Genomic DNA, 22,736 nt, shown 5'->3' on the forward strand with positions numbered 1-22,736 from the left:
CTGGTGCTTTATTTTCAGCAGTGTTTCTTTCATGTTCACGACTTCGGTCGGTTTCAGCATGTTTCACTATACCTGCCGACCTCTGTGATCGGTGTCGATTTCTATGATTGAGGTTGGCACATGTGTCGATATCGACATCTATGATCCATGTCGACGTCCACATCGACACCCATGTCGATGTGGGTGCTCCTTTCTCCATATCGACAAGTTCAACTGTGTTTCCAGTTGTTTGGGTCGTCAGCCATATTGCCACCATCTCTTCTGGTGCTGCTCCGGTTAGTTGTTGATACCAGTAGCATTTTGACAGGAGTCTCCTCTTCTTTTGACAACTCTTATAACGCGACGCCGCTTGTCGTTGAGGTTACCGGTGTCGATATTGCTCCAGTATGGGAAGGCTTTGCAGTCATTAAGCTATATTCGATCTTCGACGTAGACTCCCTGAAAGTCTTGGGATTGACTTTCTGAGAGGGTAGGGGTGTCTTTTGGCACTACACCCTATATCTTTCTGAAGTGGTGGGTGCTTCTTCATCACATGTTCTTTTTTCCCTTCCATGGGGTTTTAAAAAAACCAACACACAGATCCCTTAGGGAACCTAGAAGACCACAACATTCTGCATCCATCTCAATCTGGATTCAGAACTAACCACAGCACAGAAACACTACTCGTATCTCTACTGGATATAGCCCGACAGAAACAGGATGCTAATCATCCAACTCGATCTTTCAGCAGCATTCGATCTAGTAGACCATCCCATACTACTCCAGATACTTGCATTGTAGTTATCTACTCAAGGTTTGTTTGTTTCCCTTCCATAATATCTATGGGAACTTTTTGACATGCCTTTCGAAATAGTCAGCATGTGTCATTGTCTCCTCCCCCCCCTCCTCCCGGTACTGTTCTTTCTAACGGCTAGTGTGTAGGCCTCTGTTTTTCTGGGCAGAGTGGACAAGGCTAGGGACCAGTTAGCCATATGGGCTTACTAGATGCCTATACTGCCAGAATGATTTTCCTTGGCCTACATTTGTTCACAAATTCCATGTACCCACTTTTCAATTTCTTTACTTAAATTGAATATGTCTGTTTGGGGAACATTTTTTGGTGTTCCCAGGACCGTACTGGGACATGTTTCCTCCATACAAAGGACCAGGTAAGTCCTCGGGTCACGTCTAAGTAGCATTCTTCACCTTCACAGAGGCTGTTTTTTCAGTTCTTCATCTACTCCTAAGAGCCTTAGCTCTCTGAGTTTTTCTTCATATGGCAGGTTTCTTACACTTAATGTTTTCACCCTGCTCTCAGACTCTGTTTTCTCTATGAAAGTCTACATGGAATCTTATGCAGTCCTTCCTTGTTTCTCCTGCTGTGTCTCCTTCATGGGTTCTCTTCAGTTAATGGAGTTACGGATGCTTATCCCTTCTTTCTATTGATTTTCAAGTACACTGGAAGACTGTGTGTTTTCTGGCTCTCATATCTCTTTTTTCTAATCAAGACGTTCTTCAGGACTAGTTTTCTTCTTCAGACCTCATGGCTCTGCTTCCTGGTTTTCAAGGCAGCTGCCACATGCTCCAATTCATACGGCTTTCAAGCAATGCTTTTCAGTTCTACTCAGCCGTTCTCCTTCCCAGTATAGGTTTTTTTCCTTTCGACTGTCATTTACTCCCAGATTCTTCAGGAGGTGTCTCATTGTGCTGGCCACATCTATTCGATTACAGGGCGTCTAGTTTTTTCCTTTTTATAAACATCTGGTTTTTCCCCGGCTGTTTTTTCTTCGGAAATGTTCAGACACCTTCTCAAATCATCTCATTTTCTTTAAATTTTGGGTTTATATACCCAAATTCATGTCTGTGTTTCATTGGGGTACTCCTTGACAGCACTCTTGTGAGAGTAAGATTGCTTTCCATCTCTTATCCGTCTGGGTCCGCAGTTGTCTCTTTTTTCAATCCTTTCCTGCCAGACGCATGATGGTTCTTTTGAGAAACAGGGCTTCTCCTGTTTCTGTTCTGCTAAGGGTCGGACTACATTTTTGTACTTCTCAGTGGTCTTTTGTTTTCCAGTGGTATTAGGCGAGAGCTCGTCTCTCAAAGCATATATATCTTTCCTCTATTGTTGTTTCAATTAGGGCTGATCTCTACTCTATCCGGAGATTCCCTTTTTTATTTGTCCCCTCCTTGCATGGTCATCATGCCTGATACATCTTTTTCTGAATAGGGGGTTCATATGGGTGATCTGCCGCCTCAGGATTTTTCGACTGCCAGGGAACGGAAATTTCCCATCCCTTTCCTAAGTTTTTGAGTGATGTTTTTCGGCCCTTGGGTTTTTTTTTTCATCATCTACTCTGTCCTCAAGTCCTCCTCCTTTGCACTGTCAATCCAGTAGTTATGCACTACATATAATTGAGCAAGGAGGTTATGGCTCTCCCTTGTTGAGTCAGGGGGCCCTACTCTTATGGACTTAAGAGACAACTTGCTATATGCTCTTGCTACTATGCATGGGGAGCTGAATTTCCTGGCAGACAATCTCAGCAGGATTCTTTAATCTCCTGCATGGACTTTCCATTTTACAAATCTCTAGTCCATTTTTGCTCAAGAGAGCACTCTACCAGAGGATTTGTTGGCGACTCCTCACAATCACTAGTTGCCCCAGGGTTTTGCTTCAGACTTTACTCTCTTCTTCGTCTGGCAATCAAATATTTTTTCTCCTGGATTGGATGGGCATATTTCTATATGCATCCCCTCCACTTCTTCTTCTGTTGAGCATTTTATTCAAGCTCAGGAGAGAAGTAGCCACCATGCTTCTCTTTACTTCATGGTGGCCCAGGCAACATGGGTTCTCCCTTCTTCTTCAACTCAGTTTTAGGGAGCCCTTACTTATTCTAATTTTCCTACTTGGTTTACTCCGACTCAGGAATCTTTGATTTATTCCAATCTCCTTTGGTTTTTCTCGGGCTGCGTCCATTTCATTTACATCTTTCTCAGCCCGTTTGTTACTATCAAAAGTGGTTTCGGGTTTTTTTCTGGTGTCTTTTTTTTTATCTGCATGTTTCACCTTCCTAGCAGTGGACTTGATCTTGTCTTATTCCCCCTTTTGTTTGAGTCTATATCTCTCAGACTTCTTTTCAATGCTATTGCATTTTTTTCCCTTTGTCAGTCAAGGGTCAACCTCTTTCTGTTTCTCCTCTGGTTTCTAGATTCATGACAGGGTTTTTTTTAATGTGTATAACCACACCTCATACCTTCTCCTGTCATTTGGACTATAGCCTTTTCTACTAGGTTTCCAGGTGTATGATGGAATTTTTTCCTGTGAAACCACCCCTACAGTCTCCTCATGCCGTCTGAGCATTTCCTGTAGTTCCTTCCTGTTTGTTGATGCTACCATTTTTAACAATGGAATCAGCTCACTTTGTGTTTCTTGCCTGGAAAGTGGTTTTCCTTCTTACTCTCCTCTCTGCCAGGAGGGTCGGTGAGTTACATACATTACCAGCAGATTCATCCTTCGCAGTTTTTCATCAAGTCAAGGTGGTTCTATGTACATGTCCAAAGTCTCTTCTGCATCTTGCCGATTTTCATATCACTCAGTCAGTTCTTCTGTCTGTGTTTTTTCCTGCGCCTCATGCTCCTAAGGTAGCCCTTGCTTTGTATACTTTGGAATGTAAGCAGTTTTTTGTCCTCTTTCATTCATCGGTCACAGCCACGGCAATTTTCTCCCTCACTTTTCTTTTGATTTGACCCAGTTCGGGTATCCTCTCTTCATGAGAAAGATTTTTCACTGACTGATTGCCTGTTTTTCGTTCTGCTACACTCAGACTGGGCTGGCACAGGGAAATCGTGTCGCAGTCTGTTGAGTTCGAGTTCTGGCAGCTTTTGTTGTTTTCCTTTCAACTACATCTTTGAGGAACTCTGTAAAGCTGCCACCTGGTCCTCAATTCATACCTTCACTTCTCACTACTGTCTGGAGTCATTCTCCAGGCGGGTTGGGCACTTCAGCCACTCTGTATTTCAAAATTTGTTTTTCCTAATGGCTAACTCTCCCACCATCCCACTCTGTTAGCTTGGAGGTCACCCATCAGTGAGAATATGCTGCCTGCTTGTCCTGGGATAAAGCACAGTTACTTACCGTAACAGGTGTTATCCAGGGATAACAGGCAGATATTCTCACAACCCACCCACCTCCCCGGGTTGGCTTCTTCTCTGGCTTATCTTAACTGAGGGACCATGTGTAGGAAGGCACTCGCGCATGTGCGGTGCGGGCTATCGTGAGCTTTCTAAGTTCTTAAAGTGGCAATGCACTTTAAAAGTGGTCTGTACCGGGGCTCTGTCGGCGACGTCACCCATCAGTGAGAATATCTGCCTGCTGTCCCTGGATAACACCTGTTATGGTAAGTAACTGTGCTTTCCTGCTGAACTGGAGCGTACTCAGATAGGACTGGTCTCAGTTAGGGCACTGGTCTTTGACCTAGGAGCCGCCGCGAGAGCAGACTACTGGGCATGATGGACCACTGGTCTGACCCAGCAGCGGCAATTCTTATTTCTTATGGCTAAATGGTTTACAATAAGTTTCATAAAATATAACTAAAAATAAACATGAGATTAAAAGCATTGTATATATAAAAAAAGAAAGAAAAGGGGGTTATAAGACAGACATAACGCACATGAGTATTAGGGAAGAACACCAGGGAGTTAAATTACATCGAGATGAAAATAAAATAAAGGTGGGAGAAGGGGGAGGGGAAGCTACAAGAGGGGAGGGAATCGCTTCTTCGGAAGCGTTTGTGCTTGTCTGCCAAATATTTATCCATATCAGGAGAAGAAAAAAGGTTTCAGGTGTTGAAGAAAAATGTCTTAACTAAGGCCCATTTTTACCACAGCTGGTACATGGCTGATTTTCGATGTTTTTCAATTAATGGCCATAGGCTATTAGCACTCAGCCGTTAAAAAGAATTACTATGGGAGCACTTATCAACTCCTGTTTTGTGTAACAACCTGCACAATAATCCTGCGCTAACCAGAAAGCATAATAATGCAGATACACTAACTGATTATCACAGGATTGCTTACTCTTTGCCCCCAGTTCCCCTTGCAAAAAAAAGTAGTGCATGGGTAATATGTGCAGATTTGGATTTTATCATAGGTCCTCTGAGTGCATTAAGCACGCACACTAGCGTTTTATCACAGCTTAGAAAAAGGACCCCTTAGATGGGACTAGATGGGCCGTGGGCCCTTATCTGCCGTCTGTTTCTATGTTTCTAGATCAGGGGTGCCCAACGCATCGATCGCGATCGACCGGTAGCTCAGGAAGGCAACATGAGTCGATCGCAGAGCCCATCCCGGGCTCTGTGATAGACTCGTGTTGCCGTCCCGATCTACCGGGCCTATCAGCCTTCCTCTCCCCGAAGTCAAAGACGCCGACGCCGGCATTAGGCTGTTTTTGTCATTTCGGGGGGGGGGGCGTGATGGTGTGGCGGCGGCAGCAGCAACAGCTTGAAAAAGAAATCATCCTGGCCCGGGTCGGTGTCATACTCCGGAACTTCTACCTCTTCCAGCAGCCCTCTCCCTTCTACCTGCTTTCGGCCACACCCCCTGCTCCGCGGCTCTCTTCGGCAACTCAGCAGCAGCGATCGACACAAGCTTCTGACGTCGGGGCCTACCCTCTGCGAGTCCCGCTTGTTTCAACCTCCTTTTTCCACAAAGGCGGGACTCGTAGAGGGAAGGCCTCGATGTCGGCAGCTTGTCTTGATCACTGCTGCTGATGAGTTGCTTAAGAGAGCCGCGGAGCAAGGGGGTTTTGCCAGGTGCAGGTAGAAGGGAGAGGGCCAGATGCAGGACTCGTGGGTGAGGGAGCAGAAGAGAGAGAGAAAGAGAGAGGGGAGGGAAACAAAAGGAAATATTTCATACTGGGCTGGGCCGGAGTGGAGGGAGGGTGGAAAGATTTTGGCTACAGGGTGCATTAACAAAGGAAAAGGGGGGAAAGCTGAAAATGGAGATAGTGACACAAAGAAGAGAAAGAGTAAGCAGGACCTACTGAATAAGGATAGAGATACAGAGGGGACATGAAGAGGAGGTAAAATAGAGACATAGAAGTAATGCTGAAAAAGTGTGTGTGGGGGGGAGATAAAGACATTGAAAGGGTAAATGGTGAACATGGGGTAAAGACAAGGACAGAGACAAATGAAGATTCTGAAAAAGTGGTGAGATAGGGATATAGATGAGATGGACACAAAGAAGGGTGATGCTGGAAAATAGGTGGAATGGTAATTCTGACAGACACAGAAGGGAAATGCTGGATCAAGGAGAGATGGGGCTCAGGCTGGATGGAATGAGGAGAAATGCCTTGTTGGCCCGGAACTTCCTCTCCTACGTCAGAATTGACGTCAGGGAGCGGAATGCTGGTCAGTGCAACGCTTCTGCAGGGAAAGCTTGGGACGGCGGTGGCTTGGGGGCTGTTCCCCGATGGCGGTGGCAGCAAACCGAGTGGCTTGGGGGAGGGCACGGAGAAAGAAAGAAAGGGGGCAGACAGGGAGACAGAAAGAAGGGGGAACAGGGAGACAGAAAGAAAAAGTTGGGGGAGAGAATGAGGTCTGGAGGAGAGGAAACATACAGGAGGCTGAAAGAAAGGAAGAAAGATTGGATGCATAGTCAGAAGAAGAAAGTGCAACCAGAGACTCATGAAATCACCAAACAGCAAAGGTAGGAAAAATGATTTTATTTTCAATTTAGTGATCAAAATGTGTCGGTTTTGAGAATTTATATCTGCTGTCTATATTTTGCACTATGGCTCCCTTTTACTAAACCGCAATAGCGTTTTTTAGTGCAGGGAGCCTATGAGCATTGAGAGCAGCACGAGGCATTCAGCGTAATTCCCTGTGCTAAAACCTACTATTGTGGTTTAGTAAAATGGGAGGGGGTGTATTTGTCTATTTTTGTATTTTGTTACTGAGGTGACATTGCATAGAGTCATCTGCCATGACCTCTTTGAAAAAACCCGGAATATGAATAATTAACATTTTCTCTGCCTTTCAGTGTGCTTTGTGTTTTTTTTTAATTTTATTGTTGGTAGATCATTTTGACTTAGTCAATATAAAAGTAGCTCGCAAGCCCATAAAGTGTGGGCACCCCTGCCTTAGATTATAAACTGCCTGGGAAGACTAAAATATCTACTGGACCTGAATTTATCTTCAGCTACAATTAACAAAGAAAGGTGTGAGCTAAATCCAAATGAAAGCATACAAGAAAAACAATATCCCAAGTTTCAAGTTTATTTAAAATTCGATATACCGCTGTTGACTTTCAAATTTAATGTCTTATACCATGTTTCTACTGTCTATTGAATAACATTTGTGTGTGATGTACCTATTTTTTTTAACCAGGTCTGGGAAACAAGTAAGGTGTGCAAATCTTCTGGTATGCTCTTAAAGCGTGAAATGGATGTTGTGTTTAGTGAGAATGATGTTCTAGTTTTGGTACCTGACAGAACAAAGTGTTTGTTGGTAAGTGTATAACTCCCTAGTTGGTGGCATTCAATATGCATTTTCATATTATGTCAGCTAAATTGTTGTTCACGATTTTAAAAAGCTGATATGAGATATAAAGAGAATTTTTGCCAGAGAAACATTTTATTTTTAAGGATTGAACTTTTGCCTAGTAACGTGGTACCTGGTTCCCTCCCCCAGAGATCTGAGTTCAATTCTGATATCATGCCTCTTCTCTTGGTCAATGTGAGATTGCTGCTGGATGTTTTGGCCTTGCAATGACATTTAAGGGGCGGCTACAGAATAGTTTTGGTGGAAATTGGATAGACAAAAGCTAAGATTTTTGAAGAGGAAAACAGACTGTTGTTACCAGTATTCCCTCTAAGCGGGCGGGTGTTGTGAGCAAACTTTTTTCACTGTGAGCTAAAAATATCGGGCGCCAGCAAGTTATGAGCCAAATAAATATGTTGTCAAAGTTGCTGATACATGAGGACGAGGTATTCAAAGGAATTTTAGGCCTACACGCTAAATTAAATAAGTATAAATACATTAAAACACCCCCACCCCGACGTCCGATTCCTCCCCCAGCCTCCCCTTACCTTTGCGACGCGTTACATGGACTGCCAGCTCGCCTGCCTGCAAGCACGTGTGTGCGCTGTGACGAGAAACTTGTGCGCTGCGATGTAATATTTTGTGCGCCAGCGCACGCCAGCGCAGCTTAGCGGGAACACTGGTTGTTACCTATAGGCAACAGCCATTTGTGGTTCTTAGGATGTATGATTTAGGCCCTAAAATTAAGATAAACTAAATCATGCATTCTATTAGGACATGAAGTGCAGTAGTCAAAACAAAACAAAAAGTCTTAACGGGTCTGCAGTGAATGTCAATCAGCAAGAACAAAAAAGAACTGCAGCAATGATGTACAAAGCACAGGAACTTTATTGGAGTAAATAAATTGTATGAGCCAAAAGAATTGTGGTTCTTTGTGAGAAGACAGGACCCGACATGGTCTGTGTTTCGGAGAACTCTCCTTCCTCAGGGGTCCAGAATGTTCGAAGTCACACATGAAGTTTAAACCAATGGGTGTAAAAATCGATTGTAAATCTATCAGTTTTTACACCCATGGTTCTCGTTCATGTGTGACAATCATGGTGTGGCCTCACCTTGAGTATTGTGTTCATTTCTGGTCACTGTATCTCAGAAAAAGTATAATGGGATTAGAAAAGGTTCAAAGAAAAATGACCAGGATGATATGAGGAAAGACTAAAGTGGTTGGGGCTTTTCAGCTTGAAAAAGAGATGGCTGACTGGGGGATATGATTGAGATCTACAAAATTCTGAGTGGTTAGAATGGGTATAAGTAGATCGATTTTTCTTACTCTATCAAAAATTACAAAGACTAGGGCACGCGCAAAGTTACAGGGAAATACTTTTGAAACCAATAGGAGGAAATATTTTTTCACTTGGTGAATAATTAAGCTCTGGAACACATTTTCCAGAGGATATGGTAAGAATGGTTAATGTAGCTGGTTTAATAAAAGAGGTTTCGACAAATTCCTGGAGGAAAAGTCCATTGTCTGCCATTGAGACAGACATGGGGGAAGCTAGTGCTTGCCCTGGGATCGTTAGCATGGAATGTTGCTATTATATGGGGTTTTGCCAGGTACTGGATTGGTCACTGGAAACAGGATATTGGGCTAGATCAGGGGTGTCAAAGTCCCTCCTCGAGGGCCGAAATCCAGTTGGGTTTTCAGGATTTCCCCAATGAATATGCATGAGATCTATTAGCATATCATGAAAGCAGTGCATGCAAATAGATCTCATGCATATTCATTGGGGAAATCCTGTAAACCCGACTGGATTGCGGCCCTCGAGGAGGGACTTTGACACCCCTGGGCTCAATGGACCATTGGTCTGACCCAGTGTGGCTATTCTTATGTAAAAGTGGACTAATGCAGCTGCTTAAATGTTTGTTAATAATATAGTGCTCATTTAACCTTGTAGAGTAGAAGTATGAAGAAATTCTAAAGCTTCCGGCATATGAAAAATGTTTTCTTTTTCTGTTTTGCTAGTTAATTGATGGAAAGTCAGGCAGCATCCTGTCTCGGACGGAAGCCCAAGAATCTTCCATTACTTGCTGTTGTCTTAGTAAAGATTTTAAATTAGCAGCATTTGGAGATGAAGCTGGAATTGTGAAGGTAAAGACAACTGCTAGCAATTGCAATGATGTATTTAAATTAGACAGTTGACCTAAAGCCTTTGGGTTGGGGTCATGTTGATGGCTCAATGGCAAGTGTTCGTACTGCTATGTTTAAGAACTGAGTTCAATTCCCATGCCCGGTTTCTGCTCCTCAGACCAATTGTGGATGTGATGAGGCAGATTTCAGAAGCTCTTGTTAAATACTATTGCGCATGAGATTAAAAGTCTGTTTTGTATGAGCTTGCTAAACCCTTCACTTGCATATGATCATTTTCTGCGTCTACAATCTCACAAACTTTGCATGCTCATGCTAATTTCTCTTAGAACCATTTTAATATGTGGGTAAGACCCACCCTCCATGCAACTCCCGCATTGTTATAACTAATTTAAGAGCATCATCTTCTTGGCATGCGCAAGCCCTACTGGCTCCAATCGATTGAAGATCCGTGTGTTATAATGCTGCAGTCAGAACCACAAGGCTGGCCCAGCATGCTAGCTTTTTATTCCTTTTGTAAACATAAACATTACTCAAACACCATAAATTTCTTACAAATAACCTTTGTAGTTTTTTGATTTGGAAGGTTCTGGAATTGCCTAGTGGTAGAGTTCTCCGATCAATGATGGGACATAAGAAATCTGTCCAGCATTGCCAGTTTACACCCGATGGTCAAACCTTGATTTCAAGTTCTGATGATGCAACCATTGAGGTGAGGGCTTTGTAAGGTTTTATTTGTTTTTAGTTTGCATTTGAACATGCAATCTATGTCTTTAAGGGCCCCTTTTACAAAGCCACGGTAGCGAGTCCTGGCACAGCACACATAATGCAGCCCATAGGAATAGGCTGCATCACTTTTACTACACTGGAATTGTTACTGCAGCCTAACCCCCTCTTCTACAAAGCCATGCTAGCGGCTGCCGCCCTGAAGCCCTTTAAATCTCTATGTGCAGCAGTCGCTACTGCGGCTTTGTAGAAAGGGGGGGTAAGTGTCTTAGAATGTTTTGTTTTTCAAGTGGAATAGTACCAGTATTCTTTGTGTTTTCTTCTTTTTATAATTGATTGCATTGATTTTTATTGTTGTTGCATAAAGAAAAAGAAATCCGATGCCAGTGCTTAAGCTCACAGAAATTTTCTAATAAAATGTGAGTTTAACAATCTTCAATATCAAATATAACCAGTGATCACAAGATAGTTTAATTACAAAAAGTAAAAACATTTCCCCCATATATTTTAAAATTTATTTAAATAATCACAACTATAATAAACACAATATTTCTGAAAATATCAGATGGCCAGCCCAGTTCCTCTTTTCAGAATGTCTCTGTTTTAATACTGTCAAAGTACAGGAATAGAGAGACATTTTTTTCTGTCTCACAATTTTCACAAGGAGAGGAGAGGGGGTAAGCACATTTAATAATCTGATGCTATAATTAGGACTTCTAATTTTTGGATTTAGCCATCCCCACAGTAATACACTAGATAAAGAATTTGGGCTTTATGGTTATAACTGAAAACTTCTAAAAGTTGCTTTTTCTTGGATAGTCTGGCGTCATCTGGCTGTTGCCATTGCATTCAAAACTTCACATTCAAACTCGTGACAGAATATCAATTTCTATGATGGGATTGCCATGGGATATCAGACTGCCCATAGAATCTTCTAATTCCTTGGGGGATCAATTCCTCATGCATCCCAATGTGGCAATCCTATTTTAGTTATCTTTTTTATATATATCTTTTTTTTCTTTGTTGTTTGGTACTTTTAATCTTTTTTTTCTTTTTTTTCAATTTCTTAATAATTTCTTAATTCCATTGACTACTTTTGTTGCATTAAATTAAGGGTCATGTTTCTTTCTTTTTCATTAGATTTCTTTACACATCCAGAGAGGGTGGGTGAGGGGAGGGAAATGTACTTTGAGGAGTTAAATTATTTAATGATAATATTGAAATCACATCATATGTATTATTGTATTAATAATTAAGATGAGGATGGGAGTAAATGACTGTTTAATGTAATAATTGTATAGTTCTTAGTGCTTTATATGCAGTATTTATGATTTACCAATTGTATTGCACTATCAAAGTTTTAAAATCAATAAAGATTTACAGAATAATTTCTTAATAATTGAAATAATTTATCCATTTCAGCGCATTTCATTTCATAACTTAAGGTAATAATTTAAATAACTGATTTATAACGATTTATAAACTGAAAAGCTAAGTTATTTAAATTATCTTAAGTTATGAAATAAAATGCGCTGAAATGGATACATTATTTCAATTATTAAGAAATTGAAAAAAGATAAAAAGTACAAAAACAACAAAGAAATAAAGATATATATAAAAAAGATAATAAAATAGGATTGCCAAATAGGGATGCATGAGGAATTGATCCCCCAAGGAATTAGAAGATTTTAGGGGCAGTCTGATATCCCATGGCAATCCCATCATAGAAATTGATATTCAGTCATGAGTTTGAATGTGAAGTTTTGAAATTAATTGGATATAGTAGAAATTTAAGTTAGATAAGATGGCTCTGACTTGCCATTGCAGCCAGATGACATCATGGAGCAGGACCTGCCTGTTTCCCCCCCTCCCCTCTGGCTGCCACCATTTAGCAGACAGGTTTTTTTTTCTTCACACAACTCCTAGTAGTTTTGAATCATTTGGTGTAAAAACATCTGTATTGGCCTGTCTATCTCAGGTTTCATGAGAATAACATGGAATATCCTGACCCTGTGGCTCAGATCTAATAATTGTTTGGTGAAGACAGTAGAGGAGCTTTGGAGATATCTGGACATGAGACGACAGACTGAGACGACTACTGTGAATAATTTTTTTTGGGGGGCGGGGGTTGAGGGTAAGAGAGACTGGAACTTCGATGCAAAATTGTGTATTAGAATGTAATCATAAGCTGCGTCAGTCAGCGTTCTAACGCATGTGCTAAAAAAAATTGTACTTCCAATGCAGTAAACAAATGTCATGCAAATTACTGTTGTGTTAAAAAGTATGCACTGCTTGAAAAAAAAAAAAAAAAAAGCATATACCACAGCAGTAAGATGCAGCTGTTTTCATATATCATTAGTAAATATCTATCTTCCTGTCAAAAACGAGCAGGGATGCTTTGCCACGTTTGTCTCCTAAGGGTTTTTGAGGATTTATGGATCGCGCTGTTGGATTTCTGCTGATTCCCCTACTCTCGCTCATTGGCACACGCTCTTGATAAAGCATTGTTGACTTCCTTGGACACTCTACCTGGACGGGAGCCATTCTGGTCCACTTTAACTCCCAGGGCACAAAGTCATCTGATCTTTTTGGAGTTGTGACACACTGGAGCTAGATTGCATTTTTGGTTCATGACTGCTTGTTGAGGTTGGGTGGGGGGGTAGGGTAGTGGGATGAATGGGTGGGTCTGGTGGGGCTTGCTCATTGTTGTATATTTTTGTATTTTTCTGTGTGGCACTTCTTTTGTTCTGTATTGAAATTTAATAAAACACATTTTGAAAAAAGAAAGAACAGAGCAGGGATTGACTCATGCAACTGGCAGGAAAAAGACTATATGCATGTGTGTTTTTATTTTTTTTACACTCACAAAGTCCAACTCTTTTCCCAGTTCCCTTCACCTGACCCGCAAACATTGGTGACCCAAATGTGATTCTCCATCCTTGAAGGTCACTGGTAGCCCTCTACCCCTCCAGTCCTACAGATATCATGGGTGGTCCACTTGGACCTCCCTTCTGTCTCCTTGAACCTCCTCCACTCTTTACACCTTTAAGTTAAGAGGCAGGCACAATGCCCACTTGCTCCTACCTCTGTGCCATTTTGGAAAGAACATTTTCCATGTACAGTATAAAGCATAATTTACATCCAAAAAGAACAAAAATTGTGTGGTTGAAAACTCATACAAGACTCATACAAGAAGCACATACAAGACCATATGTAAGTATTTCTGGAGGTGTAGTTGTGATATACATATGGTGCTCTTTTTACTAAGCTGCAATAGTGTTTTTAGCGTGCATAGGATTTTAGCATGTGCTAAACCTGAGATACGTGGCTAGAACTAACGCCAGCTCAATGCTGGCGTTAAGGTCTAGCGCGCGCTAAAACCACTATTGCAGCTTAGTAAAAGGAGCCCAGAGTATATCTAGCTAGAGATAAAATTGAATTAATGGGATAAGCTTAATTTCACTACTGCAAATAGATATAATAAAAATAAATCCCAAATTTAGGGGTGTAAGTTAGAGAATGACACGGTGACAAAATTCATCACCGTTCCCGTCCCCGCGGATAACCGCGGGAAGCCATTGTGACATCACTGATGTGATTGGTTCTTAGGCACTGGTGGAATGAGGCATTATGACATCACAATATCTGCTCTGGAATGTTGCTGCTCAATCTCAGCATTCTTCAAAGCAAAGCTTGCGGGTCAGTGGTTGTGGCCATTCATACTCTGATTCTTATGGGAACCAAGGATAATGAAGCCATTGTGACATCACTGATGTGATTGGTTCTTAGGCACTGGTGGAATGAGGCATTATGACATCACAATATCTGCTCTGGAATGTTGCTGCTCAATCTCAGCATTCTTCAAAGCAAAGCTTGCGGGTCAGTGGTTGTGCCATTCATACTCTGATTCTTATGGGAGCCATTGTGACATCACTGATGTGATTGGCTCTTAGGCACTGGTGGAATGAGGCATTATGACATCACAATATCTGCTCTGGAATGTTGCTGCTCAATCTCAGTATTCTTCAAAGCAAAGCTTACGGTCAGTGGTTGTGCCCAATTATACTCTGATTCTTCCCTCTCTCCTTAAAGAATGACATGAAGATGGTTTCCCGCAGTTATCTGCGGGGACGGGAACGGTGATGAATTTTGTCACCGTGTCATTCTCTAGTGTAAGTCTAGCCATATTACTGAAATCTTGCAAGGAAGACTTTTTAGAAACAATAGATGCACATAAAGACCAAATAGTCTATTTAGCCTTTCCATCCATACCATCTATCTGTCACTTCCTGTCCCTTAGACATCCTCTGTGCTTTCCCCATGTTTTTTTTGAATTCAGATAGACTTTGTCTCTACTACCCCCACTGGGAGGCCGTTTCATGTATCCACCATCCTTGAAATAAAGTATTTCTTTAAATTAGTCCTGCGTCTTTCCCTTTTTACTTTCTATTTATATCCCTTCATTCTAGAGTTTTCTTTCAATTGAAGGAGGCTTGCCTCCTCCTGTGCATTAATGCCATGAAGGTATTTAAATGTGTATGTCACATTTCCTTTCTCCCTCCTTTCTTTCAAAGTATACATATTGAATTAAGAACATAAGAAGTTGCCACCACTGGGTCAGACCAGAGGTCCATCGCACCCAGCGGTCCGCTCCCGCGGCGGCCCATCAGGTCTGTGACCTGTGAAGTGGTTCCTGACCATTTCTGTAACCTACCTCTACATCTATCTGTACCCCTCAATCCCCTCATCCTTTAGGAACCTATCTAAACCTTCCTTAAAACCCTGTAGTGTGCTCTGGCCTATCACAACCTCCGGAAGCGCGTTCCATGTGTCCACCACCCTCTGGGTAAAAAAGAACTTCCTCGCATTTGTTCTAAACCTGTCCCCTTTCAATTTCTCCGAGTGACCCCTTGTACTTGTGGTTCCCCACAGTCTGAAGAATCTGTCCCTATGCCCCTCAGGATTTTGAAGGTTTCTATCATGTCTCCTCTAAGTCTCCGCTTTTCCAGGGAGAATAGCCCCAGCTTTTTCAGCCTGTCAGCATATGAGAAGTTTTCCATACCATTTACCAGTTTAGTTGCTCTCCTCTGGACCCTTTAAGTCTGTGCTCATATGTTTTCCAATGAAGATCACTGACAGTTTTAATAGCCCTTTTCAGGACTGACTCCATCCTGTTTCTCCCTTTTTGAAGGTGTAGTCTCCAAAATTGTACACAGTATTCTAAATGAGGTCTTGCCAAAGATTTATACAAAGGCACTATAACGTCCTTTTCTTCCCGGCTTTTGCCCTTGCTTTTTCTACCTGACCGACCACCTTTAGAACATGAAGTACATCACCAGCTACACTGAGCCGCTCGTTTGAGTTTTTGCAGCCCCCCCCCCCTGCATTTTTATCATTAAATCAATATTATTTAGCAGCACAACTAATGTATCTACATTAAAAATGGAAAACGATGCCTATCTTCGATCCACTTTATAAAAGCATATATCTCTCGTCTTAAGGGAAGTGAAGAATTTAATATCACAAAAACCCCTAAAACACTCCAGTCATGTAAGAATTCCAAAAAACAACACTGTACTTTTCAAAATAGACTCATGATGATAATTCATATGAATTTTTTCTCATATATATATACACAGAGGGACATAATCGAAAGGGACGTCTAAGTCCATTTACGTCCATCTCGCAAGTCGTCCAAAGTAAAAAAACAGCTTAAGACACATTTTCGAAAGATATGTCCAACTTTTTTTTCGTTTCGAAAATTGTCTAATTATACGTCCTGCCGATCTGATCGTCTAAGCCACTAAATCGTCTATCTTTATACCACATTTTCGTCTATGTCCAAAACGCCTAGAACGAGCCCTGTTGGACGTGGGAGAGGTCTGCAAAGTGGTGGACTGCACACCCAGACATGCCACCTAAATAGTGGGGTACCTTACAGGGCACTGCTGTGAACTTCACAAAAGGGTGCCATGTCTTCTCCTCCCTACAGCTCCCTTATAGGTCATGATAAGCCCCCCAAACCACCTCCAGAATCCCCTAGACCCACTTATCTACCACCTCAATAGCCCTTATGGCTGCAGGAGCCACTTATATGCCAGTACAAAAGGGTATAGGGCAGTGCACATGTTTAAGCATCAATGCAGTGATTACAGGGGCTTATGGGCATGGGTCCTCCTCTCCATGAGTCCCTAACCCACCCCCAAGAAGACTTAAGCTGCCTCTGGGCTGGACGACTAGGCTTTCCTATGCCAGGCGGCCAGGTGATGATGGTCTGGAGGCTGAATTTTAAAGTTATGATTAAAATTTTATGGGGCTAATGGGGGGTTGGTGATCACTGGGGTAGTGTGTGGGGGTCTGTTTTATGTGTTTCCAGTGCTTATCTGGTGACTTAGACCATGTTTTACATGGTCTAAGTCACAACGTCCAAGTTCCGTCTAGGCTCTGTTGTAAAACGTTCGGTTATACATGCTGTATGACTAAGTCTAAGCCGTTTCATGTCCCGCCCAACTCCCGCCCTTGACACGCCTCCTGAAACGCCCCGTTTAGCTTTGGTCATTCAGCGGCATTATGAAGGCCTAGGTCAGTCCAAAACCCAGTTTTATTATTGGCACTTGGACGTTTTTCTCTTTTGATTATGAGCCCCACAGTATGTGTGTGTATATATATATATATAATTTTTTTTTTTAGTATGTTAGGATCATCCTGTAAAGGCAGTCAGTCCTGCCCAATAAACACAACAATTTCACTTGCTGCTGAACAAAGCACTCTCATTTACTGGTTTTAATTTTGTTTTAAGTCCCAATGTTTCTTTAGTTATTTATCCACCAGCATTATTTTGTGCTAAAGATCTTTTCAAAGAACTATACATACTAAAGAGGACCTATCTGGTAATCACTGTTAATTGAAAATAGAGTGCAGAAAATAGTACACTTCTGAAACATTCACATTTCGAGCAAACACTGTCGGTATTTCATAGCATTACAGAAATTCCTTATGCTTTTAGGAGTAATCATGGAGAATGCAAATGTGCTTTCTCTGAAAGAAAAACGTTTTTCCTAAAATAGGGACTCTGATATTTTGAAATTGATGCTTTTCTTTGTAATGTCAAAAGGAGCCTGATTTAGTAAATTGCTTATTGATAAGAAAGCTGATCTTATGATAACTTTTCAGTGTTGTTTTAACAGTTGCAGAAGTGGTTTTTGGAGAATGAGGATTTTGTGTAATTGTGTGTTAAATTCAGGTCTGGGAGTGGCAGTCAGAAAACTGCATATTGCTACAAGGTCACAAGGAAGCAGTGAAGAATTTTGAACTGTTAGAAAACTCAAGATTACTTTCATGGTCCTTTGATGGAACAGTTAAGGTAAGTGTCATCTGGTATTCTTTATGCTAATGGGCCAAATAAGGGCCGTTTTTACAAAACGGTGGTAGTGGGCTTCGCACTGCAAATGCAACTCATCCCATTCAATTCCTGTGGGCTGTGTTGCATTTGCCGCACCAGTACTCACTACTGCAGCTTTGTAAAAGGGGCCCAAAATGTAGGCAGCTATTGCTGGACCTAAGTTGCATGTCCCATTTTCTTAGTGTTGAGGGGGCAGTACTCAAATGAATTTCTATGGATGACTAGGAGTCTGTTTAACCACAGAAAAAAAAAATTGAAAATTGCCCCAGCCCCTTAAGTGAGGGTGAAAATAGGTGCAAATATTTTATTTTGACATCTCCATATGTACTTATTGCATATTTTGCAGATGCTTAAGGAATCTGCACAAGGGAGGTTCTCATGAAAATTAGCTTACGCAGTCCTGGGAATACAAAGTTTAATTACTGCCCTCCTTATTTCAAAAATAAATGTATAAGCTTAATTTCTACTTTCTATGACCACATTAGCACATTTCATTAGAACAATAGCACCTATCATTCCCTTTATGTATCCATCCATACACATGGGATTGTTTGAACATTCATAAACCCATGCAAACTAATAAAGATGAGGCGAGCACCAGAGCGGAAAGATTTAATGGAGCGGGAGGGAAAACACACTCTGCTTTACTTTCCAAAGATTATCTGGGGCTGCAGTAGAAAGTTGGTGTAGTGTGGGGCCCTTGACCTTCGAAGCACAAAGACAAACTAAACTAAACTAAACCTTAGGTTTGTATAACGCACCATCTCCGCATGCGCAGAGCTCGGCGCGGTTTACAGAGGTTAGGAGGAAAGGAAATTACAAAGAAGGGATATAGGAGAGGGACTGAGAAGATAGAGAGGGGCAGGGTACTAGAGAACGGGAGGAGATTAGATTTTTGAGAAGAGCCAAGTTTTCAAGCGTTTACGGAAGGATTAGAAGGAGCTAGAATTTCTGAGCGGGGATGAGAGGCTGTTCCAGAGTTCCGTGGTTCTAAAGGGGAGGGATGTTCCAAGTTTTCCTGCGCGGGATATACCTTTTATAGATGGGAAAGATAGTTTCAGTTTTTGGGAGGGTCTAGAAGAGAGCGGGTTTGAGGAATTCCAGAAGAGTGGGATAACGGGAGGAAGGACGCCATGTAGAAAAGTGAACTCCGGCATCGGTGCACCTTTGGATGTGCCAGTGGGACCAATTACCACTAGCTAAAGAAAGCTCCAACCTTAGCATACAGATCATCAGGCTGGTGGGGACCCACCCTTTGATAGATGAAGGTGAGAGGAAGCTTATTTAGAAGAAGGCGAGGGAGTGCATTAAGAAGGAAAGGGAAGGAGGAGGGGTAGGTGGTGATAAAGGTGTTAGAAAGAGATTGGGTATAGAGGCGGTATATAAAAACCTAATAAACTTGAAGAGCGCGAAACATCCCAAATGGACATTTCAAATATGAAAGAGTTCATCTCTTATCTTACTCACTCACTCGTAAGCACACATACTATACTCCCACTTGTACATCTCTTTCCATCACGTTACTACCCATACAATCCCACACTCACATATATGTTCTCTACCCACTCAGTAAAATGGGCTTATTTGCAGGACCTCTGGGATGTACTTTATAATGTGTATATTTCAGGGCTGGCTCAAGGGGTTCAGATGCCCTAGGTCAGTGGTAGGCAATTCTGGTCCTCGAGAGCCGGAGCCAGGTCAGGTTTTCAGGATATCCACAATAAATATGCATGAGATAGATTTGCATCTCAAGGAGGAAGTGCATGCAAATCCATCTCATATTCATTGTGGATATCCTGAAAGCCTGACCTGGTTCTGGCTCTCGAGGACCGGAATTGCCTACCCCTGCCCTAGGTGAACTCCCCCTTCTCCTATATAAGCAAAGCAGTGTATATTCATATACAGTAAGTATTTTTTCTGTCCCTGGAAAGCTCACAATCTGAGTTTGTACTTGAGGCAATGGAGGGTTAAGTGACTTGCTCAAGGTCACAAGGAGCCACAGTAGTTCCCCTAGTTTTCAGTATTGGGCTTCTACTCCATTTCTCTTAACCTCACCTCCCCAAGGTGGCCAACAGATCATCTTTTCTTCCTTACTCCTACCCCAACTCCCTCTTTTCCTGGTCGTTGTTGATGCCCCCTTACCTTTTCTTATGCTGACCCGGAACTTAAAGGACCTTGGGCAGTGTGTGGGTCCAGTATGCAGAAGGACACGTTGGACCACCGCTGTTCCCCTTTCCAGACAGTGTGTGGATAGCTGGGAGTAGTTGGGGGGGGGGGGATGAGATAGTTGATATAGTATTTTTTGGCAGCAATAATAAGTAAATGAAGATGAAAAATGATTGAAGCACTAGAGATTTTTATTTTTTTATTTTTTTAAGGTTTGGAACATAATTACTGGAGAATTAGAAAGTGATTTTGATTGCCATAATGGTGCAGTACTTTCTTGTGCTGTTTCTAATGATACCTTCAAGTTTTCTTCTACTTCTGCCAACAAGAGTGCCAAGGTACGTAGTGATAATGTGAAAATTCTCCTTTCTTCTGACAACTGCTGTTTTTAATGTATATATAATACAAAATTATAACTCGCTTCTCATTCACATACACTCTTGAAGTATGCAAGTCTTCCACCTCTGTAGGGGCTTCAGCGCTGACACTTAGGGCTCCTTTTACGAAGGTGCGCTAGCGGGTTTATCACAAGCACACGGTAGCCAAAAATCTACCCGCCTGCTCAAAAAGAGGCGGTAGCAGCTAGCGCACGCGGCAATTTAGCGCGTTAAGCCCCTGGCGCACCTTCGTAAAAGGAGCCTTTAATGTTCAAAATCTTTCATAGCATTAAGATTTAAACACCTACCTCCTTATTAGCCCTTTTTCTACTCATATAGTAATATTTACTTAGCCATTTAAACAACTGTTTAACTTATCTTAAAGGCTGACTTTGTCCGCCGGCCAGGGGCTATTCATCCAACATGTTTCGCTCGAGCGGGCGTTTTCCAGGACTTCCTCTGTTTCTGCCATACTCCATTCACTGCTCCAGCATCTTTGTTTAAATGGCTAAGTAATGGGGGTTTGGGCTTTGGAGTGGGTGGGGATTGGGGGGATTCTTTGGTTGGGGTGAAAATGTGTTTGATGGTACATTTGATGTTCGCGACCTTGTTGTATGGTCGTGTTGTATTGTGTATTTACTGATGATGTGCCAATAAAACATGATTTATACTAAATGGCTAAGTAAATATTACTATATGAGTGCTAATGAGGAGGTTTTGAGCATTAAGGGGTCCTTTTACTAAGGCGCGCTAACTGATTTAGCGCATGCTAAATGCTAACAAGCTCATTATATTCTATGGGCACATTAGCATTTAGCGTGCCTTAGTAAAAGGACCCCTAAGTGTCCCATAAAGAGCATTAAAGCCCAAAAAGAGGTGGAAGATTTGCATACTTCAAGAGTGTATGTGATAATACCCTGTGAATGAGAAGCGATTTATAATTTGATATATCGTGTTTTTTAATTACCACATCAGTCAGACTTTAGTTTCCTACTTCCTTACTTCCACTTTTGTGGAGAGGGACTACATCTGCCCTTCTCCAATCCTCCTTTACCACTCTAGAGAAGCATGGAAAAGATCAGCCATCCCTGTTCCTTCATACCCTTGAATGTACACCATTTGGCTCCATCGCTTTGTCCATCTTTAGTTTAGTGAGCTCCTCACGAACACAGTCTTTGAAAATTGATCAGGGTCTATCATACTTCCAGCCCTATTTGCTTTTGTCTTCTGCTGTTTGGCAAGAAACATTATAAGCTGTATTGCTCAGATTCTGTAACTTGCGCCCATGTTGGCGGCTGCCTTAAAAGCGGCCACTGATTGCATGTCTAGTGGCAAAGCTAGGTGGCTGAAATGTAGGCAAGGGTTTTTCAGGGCTACATTTCAGCTGCCTACCTTGGCTTAATCACAGCTAGGTTAGCTGCTTTGGTCCACCTAACGTCACTTCCGGCGTTGGCCATGCCTACTTTGGTATTCTGTGGCCTAAAGTGGCTACCTAGCCATGATTCCAGCTGCCTTTTATTTAGGCGCGCACTTCAACACTGCTGTTTTTTGCCATTTCTGATAGCGTTTTCAGTTAACTTAGGCATTGGCAGGGTGCCTACCACTGCCTAAGTGTAGGCGCTGGCTATAGCATTTCCCGCTTTATGCTGTAATAAAATTAATAGCTTATAATAACTTTTTAAAAAATCCTTTATTGACAGATATGGTGTTTTGCAAAATCAACTTCTCTTCATCACCTGAATGGTCATCAAGGTTGTGTACGATGCTGCACTTTCTCATTCGATGACCAGTACTTAGCAACTGGGGATGACAATGGAGAAATAAGGGTATTGAAATGCTATATGTCCAAATATTTTTCCAATTTTTTATTCTGAATGTAATATTTATCAGGTTTGAATATTAGAATGTGTTGGAGCTTCTTCTTCTTGACCTACTACTGTTTATCAAAACAGGCCTCCAGCAATAAGAAACAATCTATTAAAATGATAACTTTGGATGTTTCTTGAGATTGTTCAATAATACGCCTATCCTGTTTGTTTGGTTTTTGTTCATGTTTTTCAGCTCAGTTACTTCATAGTAAAATACATGTGGTTTAGGCCTTTGTACTTAAAGTGCGGTAAACGTTCAAGGGTTTTCCATTTCTGGGTTTTCTGATAGAATGGAATTATACTTATGCAAACTTTAGGTATTATTTTGGACCAAGCAAGATTTCAACATGACATAACAGTGATACTCAAGTTTAATAAAATTTTGATTCAAACGTATTATCATGAATTCAATGTGATGTACAAATTTTAAAAACAAAGGGAATGACAGAATATTTGGGGATTAAAAGACTTTAATACAGACAATTAAACGGTGACTGGAACAAAAGGGAAGTGAGAAGATCTACAATGCAATTATTGCTA

At 41.7% G+C, this 22,736-nt stretch overlaps 1 protein-coding gene across 9 annotated transcripts in view; it reads left to right on the forward strand.

Moving 5' to 3' along the window:
* The window catches only part of APAF1 (apoptotic peptidase activating factor 1), a 134,378-nt gene that overhangs the window by 97,008 nt on the left and 14,634 nt on the right, over positions 1 to 22,736 (forward strand). For 8 of the 9 annotated variants that reach the window (XM_033951402.1, XM_033951395.1, XM_033951398.1 and 5 more), the window contains 6 exons: positions 7,362 to 7,481; positions 9,535 to 9,660; positions 10,244 to 10,369; positions 17,627 to 17,746; positions 20,164 to 20,289; positions 22,029 to 22,154. In XM_033951402.1, the coding sequence (XP_033807293.1) occupies positions 7,362 to 7,481; positions 9,535 to 9,660; positions 10,244 to 10,369; positions 17,627 to 17,746; positions 20,164 to 20,289; positions 22,029 to 22,154 (744 nt within the window). Of the gene's footprint in view, positions 1 to 7,361; positions 7,482 to 9,534; positions 9,661 to 10,243; positions 10,370 to 12,361; positions 13,017 to 17,626; positions 17,747 to 20,163; positions 20,290 to 22,028; positions 22,155 to 22,736 lie in introns of those variants that run through there. The other variant, XM_033951404.1, reaches the window with a different exon arrangement.

Source organism: Geotrypetes seraphini, chromosome 7 (genome assembly GCF_902459505.1).
Source record: "Geotrypetes seraphini chromosome 7, aGeoSer1.1, whole genome shotgun sequence".
In the NCBI taxonomy this organism is placed as follows: Eukaryota; Metazoa; Chordata; class Amphibia; order Gymnophiona; family Dermophiidae; genus Geotrypetes; species Geotrypetes seraphini.